At 40.8% G+C, this 25,352-nt stretch overlaps 1 protein-coding gene across 1 annotated transcript in view; it reads right to left on the bottom strand.

The window, feature by feature from the left end:
* Window positions 1–1,833: 1,833 nt before the first annotated feature.
* Window positions 1,834–25,352, bottom strand: part of LOC139170033 (uncharacterized) — a gene marked incomplete at its 3' end in the record, with an annotated part of 102,274 nt that continues 78,755 nt past the window's right edge. The window contains 5 exon segments of the mRNA XM_070756735.1: window positions 1,834–2,139; window positions 2,142–2,592; window positions 2,594–2,800; window positions 7,790–7,827; window positions 8,567–8,644. Of these exon segments, the coding sequence (XP_070612836.1) occupies window positions 1,834–2,139; window positions 2,142–2,592; window positions 2,594–2,800; window positions 7,790–7,827; window positions 8,567–8,644 (1,080 nt within the window).

Here is a 25,352-nt window from a genome sequence, read left to right on the forward strand (position 1 = left end):
GCATTTGCTCTGAAATTTAATTTCCTAATTTTTTTGCTTTTCTTTTCTTGTCCCTTGAGATAGCAAAGAAAGTTTTTCACCTTTGCTTCAACAGGGTTAATTTTCTCAAAACTGACTATAAAACTGAGAAGGACAGCTGTTGGCTGAAAGATAACCTTTCCCTGCACTCCATCTAAAAAAAAAAAAAGGCAAATCCATTTTCGGGGACCAAAGATAGCATTCCAAGTGCAAATCTTCCACAGCCCCAGCAAGTTTAAGTTGGATGGACTTCAATTCTCAGATTTCCCCTGCGGAATGATGTGTGTTGAAGTCCATCCATGTGAAACATGCTGAGGTCAAGAAAGCTCATTTTATTTATTATTTATTTATTATTTGTTTATTTATTTATTTATTTACTTACTTACTTACTTACTTACTTACTTACTTACTTACTTACTTACTCATTCATTCATTCATTCATTCATTCATTCATTTATTCATTCATTTATTCATTCATTCATTCATCCATCCAATGCACAATACACATGGAAGAGAATAGACATGAAGTAATATATAATATGTAAAAATAGAGGAGAAGATATATATGAAAGGAAGAAAATATATATGGTATATGAGATAAAGGAAAGACAATTGGACAGGGGACGAAAGGCACACTAGTGCACTTATGTACGCCCCTTACTGACCTCTTAGGAACCTGGAGTGGTCAATCGTGGATAGTCAACGGGAGAAATGTTGGGGGTTAGGGGTTGACACAATTGAGTCCGGTAATGAGTTCCATGCTTCGACAACTCGATTGTTAAAGTCATATTTTTTACAGTCAAGTTTGGAGTGGTTAATATTAAGTTTGAATCTGTTGCGTGCTCTTGCGTTGTTGCGGTTGAAACTGAAGCAGTCATTGACCGGTAGGACGTTGCAGCATATGATCTTCTGGGCAATAGTTAAATCATGTTTTAGGCGCCATAGTTCTAAGCCAGGATTGTTAGTCTATTTTGTAGGGTATTCTGTTTCGAGTGGAGGAGTGAAAGGCTCTTCTGGTGAAATATCTTTGGACATTTTCAAGGGTGTTGATGTCCGAGATGTGGTATGGGTTCCACATTTTTGTTGAACATTTTGCTATCATCCCTATGTTGGATCTGTTTATGTGATAATTTTTTCATGGGTGTTTAAGTGATAAAATTATTAGATTCATTTTTTAGTAGATGGATGGATGGGTGGTTCGTGGTGAAGTAATGGGTGTATATTGCTTGGTTCTGAGCTCCATATTTATGCTATTTGAGAAGGGAATTGCTGCCATAATAGCAAAGAGGTGAGCAGTTTGGTAACTATTGGAAAAGAGTAGGAGGTAAAGTTTAAAATGAAGAATTGGAAGAAAAAAGGATAACAGCAACAATAACAATAAGACCAATGTTCTTTCAATAAACTCATTATCATTCATACACTACTATTTAATATTCAAATGATTATTAATTGGGAATCGATGCCTGGGCAGCAGTAATAAATTTGAATGGAAAGGTGGACAAAATAAATAAATTATTGGACATTATTCAAAATAATAATTGCAGATAGAAAAACAGACAGATAATGGATGGATGAAGGGGTGGGCCACCACCCGGATGGGGGGCAATGCAGTGGGGTAGCAAAAATGGAGCTACACCCCGGAGCAGCCAATTTTCACTGAAAGATGTAGAAAGAAAATGCAGGGCGTCCTGCATAAGCCATGGCCACAGTGTGGTAGTAAAAATTTTGGTAGCCCTTCATTGGATGGATGGATGGACAGACAGACAGACCAGAGAGACAGACAGAGAGACAGACAGAGAGACAGACAGAGAGACAGACAGAGAGACAGACAGAGAGACAGACAGAGAGACAGAGAGACAGACAGACAGACAGACAGACAGACAGAAAGGCACAGATAGCTAATGGAAGGTAGATGGATGGATGGATGGATGGATGGATGGATGGGTAGATAGATAGATAGATAGATAGATAGATAGATAGATAGATAGATAGAGATAGAGATAGATAGATGAACAGACAGACTGATAGACACACAAATAGATAATGGATGACGATACATAAATGATAGATAGATTGATAGATGATAGATAGGTAGGCAGGTAGGTAGGTAGATAGGTAGGTAGGTAGGTAGGTAGGTAGGTAGATAGATAGATAGATAGATAGATAGAGATGATAGTTGGATGATAGATAGATAGAGAGATGAGAGAGAGAGAGAGAGAGAGAGAGAGAGAGAGAGAGATGATAGACAATAATAGTTGTATGGTTGGTAGATAGATAGATAGATAGATAGATAGATAGATAGATAGATAGATAGATAGATAGATAGATAGATATAGAGAGAGATATGATACACAATAATAGTTGTATGATAGATAGATGAGAGAGAGAGAGAGAGAGATAGAGAGATGAACAGACAGACTGATAGACACACAAATAGAGAATGGATGATGATACATAAATGATAGATTGATAGATGATAGATAGGTAGGCAGGTAGGTAGGTAGGTAGGTAGGTAGGTAGATAGATAGATAGATAGATAGATAGATAGATAGATAGATAGAAAGATGATAGGTGGATGATAGATAGATAGAGAGATGAGAGAGAGAGAGAGAGAGATGATAGACAATAATAGTTGTATGGTAGATAGATAGATAGATAGATAGATAGATAGATAGATAGATAGATAGATAGATAGATAGATGATAGATAGATAGATAGATAGATAGATAGATAGATAGATAGATAGATAGATAAATAGAGAGGCAGGCAGGCAGGCAGGCAGAAGAATGAATGAACAGAGTGATACACAGAGAGTAGATAATGCAAATCCTTTTTTAACAAAAAAGTCAGTTGCATTCCTTGTTAATTTTAATACGCTTTCAATGCTATGCCATACTGTATTTTTTTTAAAAAAATATTTTACTGACTGAACTTCCATTTGGTGAATTTTCCTAGCATGCCTCAACTTGTGCTCAACTTAGCAATGTAGATGCTTCCTGATGCTTCCATTTGCTAAATCTTATGGGCCGATAAGTTGATACCTTCCACTTTTATCACCTCTTTGCCTTCTGTTTCCTTTTTCCTGCTTTTTCTTAGCGGGATAAAATTGATTGAGGAGTGAAAAACCGCACTAGAGACATAATACAGTCTAACTGGTGTCGTAAGCAGCTTCCCCCTTGCAATGTACCCCTGGCAACGAAGGAAATGAAAACATCAGGGAGAAGGTAGTATTTGTTGTCCAAAATGGAACTATGAAAATCGACCTTTGCTAATGTTACCATGTCAACCTAATGGCAACATGGACCTAAAGAAGCTATTTCCAAGAACCTCGGCTTATTTTCTTGTATTTTTAGTAACCTGATTTGTACAACGACTTTCGCTGCACTTAACCATTAACCAAAGCAATTGGACGGACTGCAGGTCAATTAAACGGGACATGATTTCAGATGCAATTAGACAGTCATTTCAGGAAATGGGGGATGAGCTACTGAATATTCTAGGACTGCGATGGCTTTGTAAGTGAAATAAGCTATTACAGTGATCCCTCGATTATTGCGAGGGTTCCGTTCCAAGACCCCCCGTGATAATCGATTTTTCGCGATGTAGGGTTGCGGAAGTAAAAACACCATCTGCGCATGCGCACCCTTTTTTTATGGCCACGCATGCGCAGATGGTGGAGTTTGCGTGGGCGGCGGGGAAGACCCAGGGAAGGTTCCTTCGGCCGCCCAGCAGCTGATCTGCTCGGTAGCGCAGCAGCAGCGAGCAGACGAAGATCGGGGTTTCCCCGCCGCCCACGCAAAGGGGAAACCCCGATTCGGCTCCTCGCTGCTGCTGCGCTACCGAGCAGATCAGCTGCTGGGCGGCCGAAGGAACCTTCCCTGGGTCTTCCTCGCTGATGCCCCCGCTCGCCCGCCCACCGCCCGCCGCCCGCCAGCAAGAGGGGGAGAGATAGAGAAAGAGAGAGAAGGAAAGAAAGAGACGAGAGAGGGAGGAAGAAGCAAGAGAGAGAAAGAGAGAGAGAAAGAAAGATGAGAAAGGAAGGAAGAGAGTGACGTCATCGGGTGGGAAAAATCGCGATATAGCGTTTCGCGAAGAACAAGATCGCGAAAATCGAGGGATCACTGTACTCCTAGCTTAATATTAGTGTATGAACTAATTTTGTTAGGATGCTGAGAGTTTACTGTTAATTTCTATTAGGTACAATACAGAAAGGATAAATAAATTTTATCTGAATGTTAGGCATAGCTTCTGTCCACTTTGATGTTTAAGCAAGTTCATTGGTTTGAAGATCATGGTCAACATGCAGAGCCATAGAAACATAGAAGATTGACGGCAGAAAAAGACCTCATGGTCCATCTAGTCTGCCCTTATACTATTTCTTGTATTTTACCTTAGGATGAATATATGTTTATCCCAGGCATGTTTAAATTTAGTTACTGTGGATTTACCAACTACGTCTGCTGGAAGTTTGTTCCAAACATCTACTACTCTTTCAGTAAAATAATATTTTCTCATGTTGCTTCTGAACTTTCCCCCAACTAGCCTCAGATAGTGCCCCCTTGTTCTTGTGTTCACTTCCTATTAAAAACACTTGTCTTCTGAACCTTATTTAACCCTTTAACATATTAAAATGTTTCAATCATGTCCCCACTTTCCCTTCTGTCCTCCAGACTGTACAGATTGAGTTCATTAAGTCTCTCCTGATAGGTTTTAGGCTTAAGACCTTCCACCGCACTTGTAGCCCATTTTGGACCTGTTCAATTTTATCCATATCTTTTTGTAGGTGAGGTCTCCAGAACTGAACACAGTATTCCAAATGGGGTCTCACCAGCGCTCTATGCAGTGGGATCACACTCTCCCTCTTCCTGCTTGTTATACCTCTAGCTATGCAGCCAAGCATTCTACTTGCTTTTCCTACCGCCTAACTGCACGGTTCACCCATTTTGAGACTGTCAGAAATCACTACCCCTGAATTCTTCTCTTCTGAAGTTTTTGCTAGCACAGAACTGCCAATACAATACTCAGATTTAGGATTCCTTTTGCCCAAGTGCATTATTTTACATTTGGAAACATTATTGGAGGGCACGCGAGACATTGCCCTATGTCAATTACAGTGCACACGTGCGTGCTGGCCAGCTGATTTTCGGCCTTGGGGAAGACCGTTTCACCTTCCAGATGTTTCAGGGAAGCTTCCCTGAAGCCCCGGAGTGCAAAAGACCCCCACCCAAAGGACAAACCTGAAGTTCGGAAAACACTTCTAGTTTGCCCTTTGTGCTGTTTGTTGCACTCCGGTGCTTCAGGAAACTTCCCTAAACCCCCGAGAGTGGAAAAAACAGCACAACAGTTTGGCCATAGTGCTATTTTTTGCACTTTGGGGGCTTCAGGAAGCTTCCTTGAACCCTCCAGAGTGCAAAAAACAGCACAACTGGCAAACCGGAAGTGGGTTTTCTTGAACTTCCGGTTTGTACATTTGGCTGGTTTTTTAAACTTTACAGCAGGCTTTAGTGAGGTCTGTGCACCTGTGTGGGGATGGAGGGGATTGTGTGCATGTCCAAGGGCAGCACATGGATGTGCATACATAGGGGGAGGAAAGGGGTGTAGACATGTGCACGCACACACCCTTTCAGCACACAAACCAAAAAAGGTTCGCCATCACTGTTATAGGACAATGAGACATTTTATTTCTCTATCCGAACAAAATCATCTTAACACAATACCTTTGAATAAACATGTATGGTAAAACATGGGTGGTTTGCATACGCATTGTCTTAGAGAGTCTTAAATTGAATTTCGTTGCATTAGCCTCAACGGTTCTAATATGTAAATGCTTCTCTTCAAGGCAGAAGCTGTTGAATGATTTAAATCTGGAGGGAGCTTGAAATACATATAATTGCTTTTTAAAAAATTCATCGTATTGTGTTGTATTGTGTTGTACTTGTTGTAGTGCATTTTATGCCACATCTTTTTTTACTTCCCTGACTTACTTCCCTGACCTCGAGTCTTTAGAGAGGGGCGGCATAGAAATATAATAATAATAATAATAATAATAATAATAATAATAATAATAATAATAATAACAACAATAACAACAACATCATCATCATCATCATCATCATCATTATTTGTTCTGCCTGCGTGTCTCAACCTCCCGTAATTACAGGGTAATTAGTTCAGGAAGACACATACCACACAATAAAAGGAAAACACAAAAGTTTTTATAAACAGAAAAACAGAAACAGCTCCCTTTTTAAATGTCAAAGGGATTTTCTGGTACACACAAGGCACAGGTTAAATGCAGTCCAATTGCTCACCCAATAACTGGGAAATTGAGTCCAATTCTAAAGTCCAGAAAGTCAACACACAATCTTGAACAGCACAAAAACCACGATCTTGACAAAATATATTAAAGGGTTAAATAAGGTCCAGGAGGGAAGTGTTTTTAATAGGAAAGTGAACACAAGAACAAGGGGACACAATCTGAGGTTAGTTGGGGGAAAGATCAAAAGCAACATGAGAAAATATTATTTTACTGAAAGAGTAGTAGATCCTTGGAACAAACTTCCAGCAGACGTGGTAGATAAATCCACAGTAACTGAATTTAAACATGCCTGGGATAAACATATATCCATCCTAAGATAAAATACAGAAAATAGTATAAGGGCAGACTAGATGGACCATGGGGTCTTTTTCTGCCGTCAGACTTCTATGTTTCTATGTTTCTATGTTTCTATGTTTCTATGTTTCTAAAACAATGAATCAGATAAACTGCCATGAGGCTAAAACTCCAAGCTGTACTTTTATCTGTAGCACTAATTACAGCAGCCCCACCCAACCACAGGTGGCCTCATTTTCTCTTGTAATAATCCTTCAGTTGTTGTCTCCTATGCATCACTCTACACATGCATGGATGTGTCATTAATTCTTGTTCAGAATCCAGAGATGATACAGATGATTGATCTCCTCCTGGGCTGTCTGCCAAACTCCCCTGTTCCCTGTCATTCACGCTTCCTTGGTCAGAGGAGACAGATTCTACTGGAAGCAATACAGGCCTGCGGCACGTGAATGTCTCCCCCACATCCACCTCCACATTGCTTGGGGCAGGAGCTGGGCCAGAGCTAACCACAACAACAACAACTATTATTATTATTATTATTATTATTATTATTATTATTATTATTATTCTCAAATGTTTGAGAGTTACCTTATTGAAATAGTCAAACAACAATGGCAACTGGTGTCACTGAGATATATCCATTTACACTCCGTACTCATTTAAATCAGTAATATCTAACCTTTTTCTTGTGGTATAGTAAAAGTATGTGTGCGTGCTGGCACCCATAATGCAATGCGCCCCAGCTGCAATCCCCCATGCTCCCATCACCTACTGTGCATGCTCCTCTGCCTCCCGCACATGTGTGCATTACCCCCGAACCCACATTTTGGGCATAGTAGCCTCCTGGGACAAAAAAAACAGAGTGGTGGGGGCACGTAATGCATCCTCAATGCCCCATTTTGGGCCTAGCAGGCCTCCTTGCAGCCTCCTGGCACCAAGAATGGTGCTCCTCCCATCCCCCAGGCATGTCTCTGAGTTTCCAGGGCTCTGGCACACATTTATTTATTTATTTATTTATTCATTCATTCATTCATTCATTCATTCATTTATTGGATTTGTATGCCGCCCCTCTCCATAGACTCGGGGCGGCTAACAACAACAATAAAAAACAGCATGCAAATCCAATACTAAAACAACTAAAAAAACATTATGGTAAAACTAATCATACATACAAGCAAACATACCATGCATAAATTGTAAAGGCCTAGGGGAAAAGAGTATCTCAGTTCCCCCATGCCTGATGGCAGAGGTGGGTTTTAAGAAGCTTACGAAAGGCGAGGAGGGTGGGGGCAATTCTAATCTCCGGGGGGAGTTGGTTCCAGAGGGCCGGGGCTGCCACAGAGAATGCTCTTCCCCTGGGTCCCACCAAGCAACATTGTTTAGTTGACGGGACCTGGAGAAGACCCACTCTGTGGGACCTAACTGGTCGCTGGGATTCGTGCAGCAGAAGGCGGTCCCTGAGATAACATGTTCATATTTGAGCACTCGGTGCCAAAAATGTTTGCCATCACTGGTATATGTTCTCCTACTTGAGCAGGGGGCTGGACTAGATGACTTCTAAGGTCCCTTCCAGCTCATTGTATTCTATTTAATGTCCATGTGCACGTTCCTTCTCATGCACGCACATGGACAGTCGTCCCCCCCATTCCTCCTGAGTGAATGCCAATTTTCTGATCTCCTTAGGTGGCAATGTATCTCCCACAAGTCAGCAAACTGCTTTGTTCCTTGTCATTATTGTGGCTGAAAAGAACAATTCATTTTCTTTTAGGGGCTGATTAGCCAAAGAGAGAAAAGAGCAGAGGTCCCACAGTTCCAGCAATTCTCTCTCTCTCTCTCTCTCTCTCTCTCTCTCTCTCTCTCTCTCTCTCTCTCTCTCTCTCTCAGTATGTGTGTGTGTGCGCGTGTGTGTGCAGTCACACATGCATGAGTGCCTACAGCTGTATCCATGCTGCAGACCCGTTCAAGCAAGACAGGAGTCTGTGTTGGAATCTGTGCTATTAAAGGTAGGGAGGGCTGGAATGAGATAACAGAACAACTGAGAAGAAATATGGGCATTGTCATTGCCCAAAATGTTCATTGATAAGCATGACTGTCGTTAACTGAGCTTTGCCCCATTGTGCAGATTTCTATATCTCCTATACCTTTCTTCTATTCCTATATCTCTTCTTCTATTCTTTCATTGATATGTTGTATTACTATACCTTCTTTTCTATTATTTCTTAGATATATTTTACAATGAGTATCTCCTCTATAACCTTCATCATGTATTTTACTATGTGTATATAGATATACACCCACTAAAACCCTCATTGTGTATTGGAATAAATAAATGAATGAATGAATGAATGAATGAATAACTAAATAAATAAATAAGCAAGCAAGCAAGCAAGCAAGCAAACAAACAAACAAACAAACAAACAAACAAATAAATAATTTTTTTTGCCACCGTTGTTAAGTGAATTGATGCCACTGTTAACTTAGTAGCACGGTTGTTAAGGCAATCTGACTTCACCTGTGATTTTGCTGGGCAGAAGACTCAAATCATCTGACCCTGGTACCAGAGGTGGTATTCAACTGGTTTAGACCAATTTGGACAGACTGGTAGTACTGCCTGTCTCTGCCCACCTGCCCACCCGCTCCAGTGCTATGTGTTAAGTTATTCATGAACTGGGAGAGCCAATGGTAGCAATGTCAGCCTATGAATAGGCATAGCAACTCAGTCAGCCAATAGGAGCTAACTACAGGGGATGGACAAAACAATGGAAACATTTGACTTTTTGGCATCATAATGATTGAACATGTTCAAATCAATCAAAACTTGACATATTTTAATGTTTTTTAAATTCTGTTATTTGATATGTTTTTTTAAACTACCTTTTTTTAAAACAGAAATTTAAGGAAATTGGTTATAACCTTCTAGAAATGGCAGACCTCTCAGACTTTCAAAGAGGCCAAATTGTTGGTGCTCGAATGGCAGGTACTAGTGTAACAGAAAGTGCCCGAATGTTTGGCGTTTCAAGAGGTCATGTCTCAAAAGTAATGACTGCTTTTGAAAGAGAAGGAAAAATGTCCTCAGCCAAGCACAGGTATGGTCGAAAGTCGAAGTTGTCTGAGAGAGACCTTTTGACTCTAAAGTAAATTGTTAGAGTGGATCCCAAGACCGCAGTTCCTAATATCACTGTAGAGCTCAATAGACACATACAGAACCCAGTTTCCACAAAAACCGTTCGAAGGGAGCTTCACAAATCTGGATTCCATGGAAGAGCTGCAATTAGAAAACATCTGCTCTCAAAGACAAATGTTTCAAAGTATTTAGAGTGGTGTAGAAACCACCAAAAATTGTCACTCTAGCGGTGGCAAAATGTGATTTTCTCTGACGAATCATTGTTTACTCTTTTTCTGACCTCTGGCTGTGTTTACGTCTGGAGACAGCCAAAAGAATCATTTCATCCAGACTGCCTTCTCCCAACTGTCAAACATGGTGGGTGTTCAGTGATGATCTGGGGTACTATTTCTTGGAAATCTGCTGGGCCAATGATTTCCCTTCATGGAAGAATTAACAGCCATCACTATTTAGGAATTTTGGCCGATCAAATTCATCCTATGGTTCAAGAACTGTTTCCAGAGGGGGATGCCATCTTTCAAGGTGATAATGCACCAATCCATAGAGCAAGAAATGTTAAAGAATGACATGAGGAACATTCTAATGAAGTTCAGCATCTCATCTGGCCACCACAATCACCAGACCTCAACAATATTGAACATTTATGGTCGATTTTAGAGATTTAAGTAAGAAGTCGATTTCCACCACCATCGTCTCTAAAAGAACTGGAGGGTGCTTTAACTGAAGAATGGGCTAAAATTACTTTGGAAACAATTCATAATTTGTATGAATCAATACCTCGCAGAATTGAGGCTGTATTTGCCGCAAAAGATGGACCAACACCATATTAAAAGATATTTTGATGATTTTTCAAGGTGTTTCCGTTTTTATGTCCACCCCCTGTACTTCTGAGTCTGTGCAGAGAATAGAAACTGGAGCTTAAGCTTAAGGCCAGGTATGGCTCCAGTCTCCACTCTGTCTGCATTCTCTGTATTCTTCCACATTGAATTCTGCTATAATGAAAGTAACTACTTCTTGCGTTTACTTGAAGAAATTGTATATGTTCTTATGTTTATAAAGAAGTTATTGACTCCAGCTGAATCAGTCATCTGTGTGTGTTTCTGGTTTTATGTTACAACAAAGTTTAAAACTATGCTATCCCATTTAGGGACGTTTTAAAGCCATGTGCATTGAAGTAAGCCATGCGTGCGAGCAAACCATGCTCACATTTTCGCTGGGCGAACTGGTAGGTGTTCTGCCTGACTGGCTCGGCAATGCATAATAGTCCAAGGAAAAGAAATCAAACACACACGTGCTCTGCTAATCAGCAAACTTGTATTAGATAAACAAAAATAGCTTACTCAAAAAACAGTTCTTAATGTCCGAAAACAATGCAAGGCTTACTTCAGCCGCATACAAAAACACAGGGAAAAACAAACAAAGACAACCTGGAATGAGCAAAGACGTTTCAGGAGTCCTTTTGAATCTTTGAAGCAAACAGCAAGTCCCAGAGTTTTCACCTCCCACTTATCTGAAAAAGCTGGGTTGAAAACTCTAACGGCACAGAAACTTCGAAGCAGGAACCACAAAACAACACAGAAAAACAGCCACAGTTTGCCTTGGCCTTTGTTCCCTTTTTATCCCTTTAGCCCTCATTAAGGGAACCACACCCAGCCCAGGTGCTCCTATAATGATTTGTAATACTCCTTAAAGCGATCCCTTCTTTGCATAGCTCTTCAGCTAAGTAGATCAATATATTGATCTGCAGAAGAACCCAGGGACGAAAGACTGTCTGCTGAATCCTGCGTCCCAGTGGTCTCGTCCTCCTGGCTGTCTGCCACATCTTCCTGGCTGTCAGCCAGGCTTTCACATTCACTTTGTGCCGCGTCTCTCCCATCTGTGGGAGCAACGGCTGGCCAGGCCCAAACACAACAGTAGGTAAATTATGTGAATCCCAACTCTCCACAGAACTCTGCAATTATCATTAAGAGTGAGTTATTTGCCAAGTGTCAATATTTTGATGATGTGACCATGCAATGGTCATAAGTGAGGAGAATGGTCATTTAGTGCTGTTGTAACTTTGAACAGACACTTAAAGAAATGTTGTAAGTCGAGGATGTCCTGTAAATATTTCAGCTGGAAAATGTTGAATTACAACAGGATTGCATTATCTGAATCCTTTCCATTCATTAAATTGCTCGTTAATTAGCCACACATTTATTTATTTATTTCATTGACAGGTAATATATATTTTACATTAATTATTTGTTCGAATTAGTCCATCAGATACAGAGGGTAACCAGTTTTACCAAGGAGAGCAAAATCCAGTGTTGTTCAGTGGTTTTTGGCTTGCATTGTTAAATACCTTCTTGTTGCACTTAATCAGTATAAGGGTTTGCATGAAGACATTTTGAATGCTCCAATTATATAGTTCCCCAAAGAACACTTAACCGGTATTTTCCATTTGTATTTGTTAATCAAACCGAAAGGCAGCAAACCTTACATTTTGTCTGAATTCTGTAAAGCAATTTTCTAAAGAAGTGTGTGTGTGTGTGTGTGTACGCGTGTGCGTTTATGCATGAATGCACGAAGGCAGACGATGGATAGATAGATAATGTGTGAGAGAGATATGATAGAAAAATAAGTATGATTGATAGATAGATAGATAGATAGATAGATAGATAGATAGATAGATAGATAGATAGATAGATGATAGATGGATACATGCATACATACACGTATATACACATATTGTATATATAAAATATAGTAGAAAATTGCCCTGCAGAATTCAGACAGAATGTAAGATAGTTGTTGTGTTATACCCCATTTTATGATCTTTCTTGCCAGTTGTTAAATGAATCACCATAGATGTTAGATGAGTTTTTAAGTGAATCTTGCTTCAAATGGTCAGTAAACAGACAGTAATAAGTCAAGGATTACTTTTATTTGAAAAATATCGTATTTTTGGAGTATGAGACGCACTGGAATATAAGACGCACCTTACTTTTGGGGGAGGAAAATAGGGAAAAGAATCTGCTTATCAGATAATTCATCTAGTTAGCGTCCTTAGTCTGGTCAGTTTCAGCCCATTATTTTATCCCCTGTTTTGTTTTGTTTTTATTCTGAGAGAATAACAATGAAAGAGCTTGCAAGCAGGTAAGAACTGGGAACATTGTTAGCACCAGGTTAGGGCTGGAAAGAAACATTTGGAGCAAGTTTGACTAATAAGGAAAAAAAGCTGCAAAGACTTAGGGCTTGGAAAACATTCTTCGCCGAGAGTAAGGTTAGGGCTGGAAAGAAATATCTGGAGCAAGTAAAGCAATTAAAAAGACAAGGTTTGGAATACATTCTTGGTAGAAAGTAACAATGAAAGAGCTTGCAAGCCAGTAAGAGCTGGGAACATTGTTAGTACAGTACCTGGTTAGGGCTGGAAAGAAACTTACTAAGAACAAGTTAGAATAATGAAATAAACCCTGCAAAGACTTAGGGCTTGGAAAGCATTCTTCACCGAGAGTAACAATGAAAGAGCTTGGGTACATTAATAGCACCTGGTTAGGGCTGGAAAGAAATATCTGGAGCAAGTAAAGCAATGAAAAAAACCCCTACAAAAACAGGGTTTGGAATACATTCTTGGCAGAGAGTAACAATTAAAGAGCTTGCAAGTGGTAAGAGCTGGGAACATCGTTAGCACCTGGTTAGGCTGGAAAGAGACTTACTCAGAGCAAGTTAGAGTAATGAAGCAAACCCTGCAAAGACTAAGGGCTTGGAAAACATTCTTCACAGAGTGAAATGATGAAATAGCCTGCAAGATAAGAGCTATGAAGATTGTTAGCAGCTAGTTAGGGCTGAAAAAAAGCTACATTCAGAGTATAAGACACACCCTAATTATCAGCCACTTTTAGGGAGGAAAAAGACGTGTCTTATACATAGAAAAATACAGTATGTGTATTATGGAAAGGATCTAACCAATTGGAGGTTAAGCAAAATAACACATTTGTTTTTAATTACCCTCAATTCTTGAACAGTTGTTATTTATTTATTTATTTATTTATTATTCGGATTTGTATACCGCCCCTCTCCGCGAACTCGGGGCGGCTCACAACATGGCATAAACAATCATAACAAATCCAAATAGTTTAAATATTTAAAAAGAAAAAGTTTAAAAGAACCCCAATATACTAACAGACACACAAACAAACATACCATACATAAATTGTACATGCCCGGGGGGAGATGTTTCAGTTCCCCCATGCCTGACGGCAAAGGTGGGTTTTAAGAGCTTTACGGAAGGCAGGGAGGGTAGGGGCAGTTCTAATCTCCGGGGGGAGTTGATTCCAGAGAGTCGGGGCCGCCACAGAGAAGGCTCTTCCCCTGGGGCCCGCCAACCGACATTGTTTAGTTGACGGGACCCGGAGAAGGCCCACTCTGTGGGACCTAATCGGTCGCTGGGATTTGTGCGGCAGGAGGCGGTCTCGGAGATATTCTGGTCCAATGCCATGAAGGGCTTTAAAGGTCATAACCAACACTTTGAATTGTGACCGGAAATTGATCGGCAACCAATGCAGACTGCGGAGTTAAGGAAGGATGGTATAAAAAAGGCACAAAAGAATACCTGCAATTCTCAAACTGAGACTGGATGTTTCAAAATAAAGACCAGGAAAAAGAGAGAAGTCAAATTTGTTAAAGAAAGAGTTGCTCCTTTTCTTTTTATAGAACGACGTATCATTCAGCATTTCCCTGCCAAGAAAAGAAAGCTCAAATCTTCAAAGCCAAATTTAGCTTTTTCTTACAATGAACTCCATTTCACTAAAGTGCCCGATTAGAATAGATAATGCATAAGGAGTCAAATGCTTTGTGAACGATTTATTGTACACCTCATAAGCCGCTTCCGCCACTTATTGTGTTTATACTGTAAAGATAAAGAAGCACAGTTAGAAACCTTTACAATTTTTTTTCGGTTACCTAGAGAAAAAAGTCACAATTGAAGTGTTGGGAAAGAGATTGTACTCTTGGTATTGTTTATGTTTCCATGAGAACAGGAAAAACACAGCAAAGAGGCCATTTTGTTAGGGTTTAGGCCAATATTCAAATGGAAGGCAACTCAATCACTCATCTCTGGCATCTCCCAAAACTTCTTCTGTGTGATTGGAATAAATGGTCTGCTATGGATCTGTTAATATCAATATTAAGGGTTATATGAATGAATCCGCATAGAGATGGGAAGTTGAACAACTATCCTTGTGGTGTGACCAGAACAATCTAGAACTGAACACACTCAAAACCGTAGAAATGGTGGTAGACTTTAAGAGAAACCCTTCCACCTCTCACAATACTAGACAACCTAGTATCAACAGTAGAGACCTTCAAATTTCTAGGTTCTATCATATCTCAAGACCTAATATGGTCACCTAACATCAAAAACATCATCAAAAAAGCACAACAAAGAATGTTCTTTCTGCGCCAGCTCAGGAAGCTCAAACTGTCCAAGGAGATGCAGATACAGTTCTACAGAGGAATCATTGAGTCTGTCATCTGCACCTCTATAACTGTCTGGTTTGGTGCTGCAACCCAACAAGACCAACAGAGACTTCAGAGGATAATCAGAACTGCAGAAAAAACAATTACTCCCAATCTGCCTTCCATTGAGGATCTGTATACTACAGGAGTCAAAAAGAGGGTGGGGAAAATATTTACTGACCCCTCACATCCTGGACACAAATTGTTTCAACTCCTACCCTCAAAACGCCGCTACAGAGCACTGCACACCAAGACAACTAGACACAAGAACAGTTTTTTTCCGAACTCCATCACTCTACTAAACAAATAATTCCCTCAACACTGTCAGACTTTCTACTAAATCTGCACTTCTATTCTACTAGTTTTTCTCATCATTCCTTTCACCCATTTCCTCCCATGTTGACTGTATGACTGTAACTTGTTGCTTATATCCTAAGATTTTTATTAATATTGCTTCTTCATTGCTTATTTGACCCCTATGACAATCATTAAGTGTTGCACCACATGATTCTTGACAAATGTATCTTTTATTTTATGTACGCTGAGAGCATATGCACCAAGACAAATTCCTTGTGTGTCCAATCACACTTGGCCAATAAAAATTCTATTCTATTCTATTCTATTCTATTATAGAGCCTTGGTGGCACAGTAGTTAGAGTGCAGTACTGCAAGCTACTTCTGCTGATCACTGTTCTGTGCACAGCCCTCGGAACAAACCCACCGACTCAAAAGTATTTTATTTCATGGTAAAATCAAACTCTTTATTGATAAAAACACGCACAGCGACAAGCAGGTTTTGAACGGCAAGGAAAAGGGAGTTATTTCTCTCTCCGGAGCTCAGCATCAACAGAGTCTGGGAAAGGTGCCAGACGTGACCTAATTGGAATTCCTTAGATAACAAGTCCACTTATAATTTAAGCATATGAATCAGCTCACTGAGATCCCGAGCAAAAATCCTCCAGCAGAGAATATCTTTTATTGAGACAGAAATCATATTTTTGAAACTTTGTTCAAGCATAGCCTCACTTTACAACCTTATCCATTGAATGACATTGTAACCCCACACCCAATTACCCAAAATCCTTTGCTTTTATACTGCCTGGAAGTGACATCACACTCCAAAGAAGTTAAGGATGTAAGCTAATAACTTTTACTATGCAACTCTTATTGTGTTCTCAGCAATCTCCTATAGCGAGGGTCCATCCACTGACTATTCACTCTAATGCCTTCCTCATCATTTTATTTATTTTATTATTTAGATTTGTATGCCGCCCCTCTCCACAGACTCGGGGCGGCTCACAGCAAGATACAGCAAATCATGACAAATCCAAATAAATTTAAAATATTTAAAAAGATTTAAAAAGAACCCCATTTACTAACAAACACACACACAAACACACCATGCATAAATTGAACAAGCCCGGGGGAGGTGTTTCAGTTCCCCCATGCCTGACGGCAAAGGTGGGTTTTAAGGAGTTTACGGAAGGCAGGGAGAGTAGGGGCAGTTCTAATCTCAGGGGGGAGTTGGTTCCAGAGAGTCGGGGCCGCCACAGAGAAGGCTCTTCCCCTGGGGCCCGCCAACCAACATTGTTTAGTTGATGGGACCCGGAGAAGGCCCACTCTGTGGGACCTAATCGGTCGCTGGGATTTGTGCGGCAGAAGGCGGTCTCGGAGATATTCTGGTCCAGTGCCATGAAGGGCTTTAAAGGTCATAACCAACACTTTGAATTGTGACCGGACTGGGACCACTCCCCCTTTGTCATACCAGCCCCCTCTACTGGTTCCTTAGGTTCACTCAGGTCATTTTCTCCCTCACGCTCACTCTCTGCATCAGCTGGCAACCCCCCTGGCCCAGGCTATCCAGAGGGGCCTGGCTCATACTCCTCAGAATCTGACATGACCTGAGGTGGATAAGGAACACTCACAACAATCACCGGCTGCCAGCAGTTTGGCAGATCGAGTCTCAGTAGGCTCAAAGTTGACTCAGCCTTCCATCCTTCCAAGGTCGGTAAAAAGAGGACTCAAATTGTTGAGGGCAATATGCTTACTCTCTGTAAACTTCTTAGACAGGACTGTAAAGCACTGTGAAGGAATATATAAGTCTAAATACTATTGCTAAATGCTATTGGCTCTAAGTAGCGTGGTAGCCTAGAGATGGAGTTCTCGCCTCACAATCAGGAGGCTTATGAATTTGATCCTAGGTAGCGGCAGATATTTCTCTCTCTCTGGGCACAAAGGGAAAATGTCTGCTGTGAACTTTGTGTAGGAGTCAGGAAGGGCATCCACTCAGCAAATGTTCAGGTCTATTTAGTCACCCTCACTCTACCCAAGTGCAAGGGTCATTTTTAAAAAAAGAGTTATTCTCTCTCTCTCTCTCTCTCTCTCTCTCTCTCTCTCTCTCACACACACACACACACACACACACACAGAATGTTGTAGGACAGTGATAGCAAACCTTTTTGGCACCAAGTGCCGAAATTGTAAATGTTCCAACACTGGAAGTTTTTAAGAAGAAATTAGACAACCATTTATCTGAAGTAGTGTAGGGTTTCCTGCCTACATTACTAGTCAAGGGGTTGAACTAGAAGACCTCCAAGGTCCTTTCCGTTATTCTATTCTGTTCTGTTCCGTTCCATTCCGTTCCATTCCATTCCATTCCATTCCATTCCATTCCATTCTATTCTATTCTATTCTATTCTATTCATCTCTTGTTTTCAGTTAATGAATATTGCATTACTAAACTGTCTAGGGCAGGGATCCCTAAGCCCTATGTCCATTAGCAGGCCATAACTGACTTACAACCGGCCTTGCACAAGTGAAGTTGTGCGTATATACGTGTGCGCATTGGTCTGCCCCTCTCACAATTTAAATTGCATGCACACACATGTATGTCGCCCCATCACCCACTTGGCCCAGTTCCAATGGTCATATTCTACCAGTTCGAAATGATTGGGATGAACAGGTAGCGGTGGTGATGGGAGGCTCCACCCACCTGCCCAGATGTCATCAGGGATGTTCTGTGCATGCACAGAAGGGGTGCGTGTGAGTGAAGTGAGAGCACACGAATGGATGCCCACATCTATAGTAGTGAAGGTAAGTGAATACCAATAATGAGTCTTGGTGGCACAGTGTTTAGAGTGCAGTACTGCAAGCTGCTTCTGCTGACTGCTGGCTGTAGTTCACCAGTTCAAATCTCACCAGGCTCAAGGTTGACTCAGCCTTCCATCCTTCTGAGGTGGGAAAACCGTAAACCGCTTAGAGAAGGCTGTAAAGCCCTGTGAAGTGATATACAGTAGTACCTCTAGATACGAGTTTAATTCGTTCCAGAATGGAGCTCGTATGTCGATCAACTCGTATCTGGAACAAATGGCTTTAGACTTTGTTTTTCCCCATGGAGATAACCAGAAGCAAGGATTCTTGCACCACCTAGTGGAAGCTCAGCTCGTATCCCGAATTTGAGCTCAGGTCTGGAAGAGAAATTTCGCTCCCATCATGGCTCGCAACTTGGAATACTCGCATGTGGAGCAGCTCGTATCTAGAGGTACTACTGTATAAGTCTAAGAATTATTGCTACCACTACTGCCCAGTTCCCCTCTCCTCCGGGCTGCCAAATCAGAAAGATTGGGGACTGCTTCTTTAGGAGTATAAACAATTCCTTGCTGATGGTTGTACAATATGCATGGGTCCATTTGGATTCAAATCTACTAAGGTCACTTATCCGCAACTCGAGTCATTGAATGGAAAGGTAATTAATAAATAAGCAGCAAAGTGTGAGCAAACACTTTAAAGGTAGGCAAATACCTTTCGAAAGGATGCAACAGGAACGCCACATTCATTTCTCTTCATCTTATTGCTGTTTGTGATAATGAGTTTCAAAATCAACTTTCAAAAGCCTTATTAGCCAAGACAGGTGTGAAGTTGCTTTAGAAATGGTTCTCAAGCATTTTGCACACCCCAAGGGAGTAGAACCTTAATTCATTCATGTTGAATTTTCCATCCAATCATAGTCTTCCCCTTTCCATTTTGTGGCCTTTGTTTCTCTGAATTCCTTGCACTTATACCTAGACAACATTTATTTTCTCTCTCTCTCCTCCTCCCTCTCTTTCCCTCCCTCCCTCCCTCTCCTTCTCCCTCTCTCTATCATCTATCTGTCATCTATGATCTGTGTCTGTCTGTCTATATCTAGCTGTCTATCATCTATCTGTCATCTATGATCTGTGTCTGTCTGTCTATATCTAGCTGTCTATCATCTATCTATCTATCTATCTATCTATCTATCTATCTATCTATCTATCTATCTATCTATTATTTATCAATCATATTTATCTCCCTATCATCTCTCTCTCTCTCTCTTATCTCTCTCTCTCAAACACACACTTTCTGTCATCTCTTTTTCTACCGTCTAACTCTCTATCTAACATCTATCAATCATAGGGAAAGCAAGTAGGATGCTTGGCTGCATAGCTAGAGGTATAACAATCAGGAAGAGGGAGATTGTGATCCCCTTATATAGAGCCCTGGTGAGACCACATTTGGAATACTGTGTTCAGTTCTGGAGACCTCACCTACAAAAAGATATTGACAAAATTGAACGGGTCCAAAGAAGGGCTACAAGAATGGTGGAAGGTCTTAAGCATAAAACATATCAGGAAAGACTTAATGAACTCCATCTGTATAGTCTGGAGGACAGAAGGGAAAGGGGGGGGGGACATGATTGAAATATTTAAATATGTTAAAGGGTTAAATAAGGTCCAGGAGGGAAGTGTTTTAATAGCAAAGTGAACACAAGGACAAGGGGACACAATCTGAAGTTAGTTGGGGGAAAGATCAAAAGCAACTTGAGAAAATATTATTTTACTGAAAGAGTAGTAGATCCTTGGAACAAACTTTCAGCAGACATGGTAGATAAATCCACAGTAACTGAATTTAAACATGCCTGGGATAAACATATATCCATCCTAAGATAAAATACAGAAAATAGTATAAGGGCAGACTAGATGGACCATGAGGTCTTTTTCTGCCGTCAGACTTCTATGTATCTCTCTATCATCCTATTATCTCTCTCTCTCCATCCATCCATCCATCCATCCATCCATCCATCCATCCATCCTTCCATCCATCCATCCATCCACCCATCCATCCAGCTATCCATCTACCTACCTACCTACCATCTCTCTCTCTTTCTCTTTCTCTTTCTATCTTTTTTATTGTTGTATTGTTTTATTTAGTTATTTATTTATCAGATTTATTGGCTGACTATCTCATGGCTCAAGATGACTCTGAGCAGTGTGCAACATCTTGGCCTCTGTCTCGCAAGTGGCTTAATTCAAGAAAGAATTTTCTCCCCGAAGATTCAGCATTCTCCCCCACCCCCGTATATTTATATAAAGGTCAACAAATGACTACTTGAAACAAGTGAATTATAAATAAATAAAACCTAAAGAATTTTGATATCTGCACATCTCTTTGATTTTTTATATTATAGATTTTTTTTAAAAAAAATCTCTTATAAGGTCCTTTACGAAATATCTGAGATTGGTAGGGAAAGTAATATAGTTGTGAGAATTTTATATCAAAATACTGTATATTTTATTCTTTATACTGTTTCCAACTCTAACCGAATCCACAGTGGACTGAAAATCAGAGTTTCTACCAGATAATTGATGGTCAATAGATTAATCAAGTAAAAATAGCAAACGGGGCAAAATCTTTATTCAAGCTCAAATAAATTACCCAGAAGTAATCCTTCTGCCTCATATAACCCAGCGGCTGGTTAGGTCCCAACAAGGCTGGCCTTCTCCAGGTCCTGACAACCAAGAAATGCCATGTGGCAGGGCCTAGGGCAGTGATGGTGAACTTTTTTTTTCTCAGGTGCCGAAAGAGTGTGTACACATGCTATCACACATGCATGAGTGCCCACACCCATAATACAATGCCCACGGAGGGTAAAAACAGCTTTCCCTATCCCCACCTCCCGGAGGCCCTCTGGAGGCCAGAAATAGCCTGTTTCTCAATTTCTGCTGGGCCCAGTATTTATTTACTTACTTTATTTATTTATTTATTTTATTTATTTATTTTATTGGATTTGTATGCCACCCCTCTCCGCAGACTCGGGGCGGCTAACAACAATGGTAAAACAACATGTAACAATCCAATTTAATAAAACAACTAAAAACGCTTATTATAAAAAACCAAACATACGCACAAACATACCATGCATAACTTGTAATGGCCTAGGGGGAAAGAATAACTTAACTCCCTCATGCCTGGCGACAAAGGTGGGTCTTAAGAAGTTTGCGAAAGACAAGGAGGGTGGGGGCTGTTCTAATCTCTGGGGGGAGCTGCCACAGAGAAGGCTCTTCCCCTGGGGCCCGCCAAACGACATTGTTTGGTCGACGGGACTCGGAGAAGGCCAACTCTGTGGGACCTTATCGGCCGCTGGGATTTGTGCGGTAGAAGGCGGTAGATTCGTGCGGTAGAATTGGATTTGTATACCGCCCCTCTCCGAGGACTCAGGGCGGCTCACAGGAGGGTCATGGGTCCAGCAAACAGGTGGAAGAACTCAAGCTCCAATGGCCTTGTCCACTTCATCAGGTGTCACCAGGTCAAACTCGCTCCAAACAGTTGGACTAAGACAGGCCCCTGTCACCTTGAGTGACTCATTGTCAGCCGACTCTGCACTAGTAAGCTTGTGTTTCACCCTCCCCAGGCTCCAAAGACTTCCCTAGAGATTGGGGGGGGGTAAAAACGGCCTCCCCCAACCCCCCAAGGCCAAAAACGCTCTCCCAGAGCCTCTGTGTGAGCCAAAAATCATCTGGTTGGCACACACATGCAGGTTGGAGTGGAGCTGGGTAACGGCTCGTGTGCCAGCAGATATGGCTCCACGTGCCACCTGTGGCACCCATGCCATAGGTTCACGATCACTGGCCTAGGGGAAGAGCCTTCTCTGTGGCAGCCCCAACCCTCTAGAATCAACTCTCCCCAGAGATTCGTACTGCCCCCACCCTCCCAGCCTTCCATAAAGCATTGAAAACCCATCTCTGCTGACAAGCTTGGTGCCACTGAAACTACATCTATTTCTGGACAGTGGGTGAAAAATCATGGAAAAATGGGAATGATTGGTTTTAACATTAAGAGGTTTTAGAATATAATTTATGTTTAGATAGTATTGAGATTTTAATGTATTCTAATATTAGATTTTTAAAATATTCTGTATTTCTTTATTGTGAGCCACCCTCAGTCCCAGGAGAAGGATGGCATAGAAATATGAATAAATAAACAAACAAATAAATAAATATTAATAAATTTACACCATTTCAACATAGATCCAATGTTATTTTGTTGTTTCACAACCAAACTTGTGTGTCATCAGTTCTTATAGTTAATCCTATGTCATTTTAACTGAATTTTAAATCTGCAAATTTGGCTTTTTGGGTGCTGTAGAGTGGAGCATATTGTGAAGATACACCCTCTGCCCACAGATTCGTGTCCTTTCCAGATGCATATTTGTGGATTTTTTTTTTTTTTAAAAAGTTAGTCTTGAGCAGATGGCAAAAGCCTGGATGAAATTAATAGGTGCACTAGACTGAAATGACATAGACTGCCAATAATTCTCCCTTTGTTTGCATTTCTATAGCAATCTGTGTCAATCTGACTTAATTGACTATAAATGTGAACAATGTCAAGGAACAGAAGGAGAAAAGACTCTGAAAGGGATTTTTTTTTTGAAAATATTACAATGCAGAGCATAACTTTTAGCACTATGGGGAGCTTCAAAGGACTGGTTTTAAGGCATCATTTTTTTTCAAAGGCGAGTCGATCGAACCAGCCTTTCCAATTCAAAACTTTGAATTGAAACTCTGTAGCTGCTCAAAACGTGGCACCAATGTCAGGTATCTTTGAAATAAACTTTGGAGTGATTCAAACACAATGTATAGATTTAATGACCTCCCCTCTTTGTGGGTCTTGCAGCTTTCTTCTTATAGATGACAGAGGTGGGTTCTTCCCAGTTCGGACTGGTTTACCTGAACTATTTGCAACACACAATGATGTCATGGAACTGTTTCAGTTGACACTAGTCTGTGGGCACCACCATTTTAATTTTTAAAAAAATATTTATTTCTTTATTCTACAGAATATGCGCAAAAGCCGAGTTTTTGGCACTGTGTGTTTGGTTGCTGTTCTGCCAGCGTGTCCCAACTGCCCGTAATTACAGGGTAATTAGTCCAGGAAGACACACACCACACAATAAAAGGAAAACCCAAAAGTTTTTTTAAACAGTAAAAGAGAAACAGCTCCCTTTTTAAATGTCAAAGGGATTTTCTGGTACACACAAAGCACAGGTTAAATGCAGTCCAATTGCTCACCCAATAACTGGGAAATTGAGTCCAATTCTAAAGTCCAGAGAGTCCACACACACAATCCTGAACAGCAAAAACCACGATCTTGACAAAACAATGATTCAGATAAACTGCTAAAACACCAGGCTGCACTTTTATCTGTAGCACTAATTACAGCAGCCCCACCCAACCACAGGTGGCCTCATTTTCTCTTGTAATAATCCTTCAGTTGTTGTCTCCTATGCATCACTCTACGCATGCCCAGGAACTTAGCATATTGTTTCAGGAATGCCAAAAGTTCTTGGCCATTCTTTGTCACAACAGTGTCAGACCACACCTCCCTTTTTCCAGCCACCCTTCTTTATGTAACCTGGAAGTGACATCACACATCAAAGATTACTGTGGATTAATACCTTTTTCCCTGGATTTCCTCTGGCGTGGGCAGCTGTGGATGAAGTGCTAGCTCATCTCCTCACCAACTATCTATCTATTTGCATAAAATATGCTTTGAAACTGCAATGCAGGCAGCAGCTGGGGTGATTGACAGGAGTTCGCCATGCCACGCTGTGTTAGGATTTGAACTGCTGAAGCAATGGCCATCCCCAGTGCCATTGAGCCACTGCCATCTCAAAAGTGGGGTAGAGTTGGGTTTCTCATTCCATCAAATGAGTTATCTGTTTTCTTTTGGTGAGGCAAGTGCAGGGGTGAAATTCAAAAAATTCCCCTACCGGTTCTGTGGGGGTGGCTTGGTGGGGGTGGCAGGGGAAGGATAGTGCAAAATCCCCATTCCCTCCCCACTCCAGTGGAAGGATAGTGCAAAATCCCCATTCCCTCCCCACTCCAGTGGAAGGATAGTGCAAAATTCCCATTCCCTCCCCACTCCAGAGGAAGAATATTGCAAAATCCCCATTCTCTCCCCACTCCAGTGTAAGGATAGTGCAAAATCTCCATCCCCACCCCACTCTGGGGCCAACCAGGAGTGGTATTTGCCCATTCAACTACTCAGAAATTATGTTACCTGTTCTCCAGAACCTGTCAGAACCTACTGAATTTCACCCCTGGCCTAATGTCTAAATGGTTTAGTTTCTGCAAACATTGGTAAACGTAATTCATGAATGGAGATTAATTGATTATTCTACATCATTTGGAAACATTAGTATGGACTTCTAAATCCTGCCACCAGAAGTGAATTCTGAATCAACTTGATGAGAAATTAATCACTCTGTAAATTAGTAAATTGCAACTGGTGAACAGTATGTTTCGGTGGGTTTTCATATTTTACAATTTCGAAGAAAATAACTTTGTATTAACTGGTCTTCTACTCTGGAGAATTGTTGCAAGTCTACCCAGGTCCCATGGGCTTCTCACAAAAGCACTGAACAGGCATTGTTATATCTTTTGAAAAATGATGTATTTTAGGAATCCAATATTTCCTTCAAGTTGCATCTAACAGAGGCTAGACATTCAGAAATCATAGATGAACTGTCCTTCAGTGTGGAAAATGTGTCCTCCATTGTGTATTATCTTATTAGAGAACTTTTAGAAATGTACAGGTTTGTCAGAAGAGCATGGCTGAAAAATCACAGTGGGGAAAATCCAAACAACAACAACAACCACAATCTGTTTTTCCAAGTTGCAGCTGAAACCTAAGGAAGTTAAATAGCTCACATTAGAGGAAGAGTTAGGCCAGAGAAATGAAATGGGATAAGTGAAAAGTTTGCAGCCCTATAATTATTTTGATATTAATGTTATTTAAGTT

Source organism: Erythrolamprus reginae, chromosome 7 (assembly GCF_031021105.1).
Source record: "Erythrolamprus reginae isolate rEryReg1 chromosome 7, rEryReg1.hap1, whole genome shotgun sequence".
In the NCBI taxonomy this organism is placed as follows: Eukaryota; Metazoa; Chordata; class Lepidosauria; order Squamata; family Dipsadidae; genus Erythrolamprus; species Erythrolamprus reginae.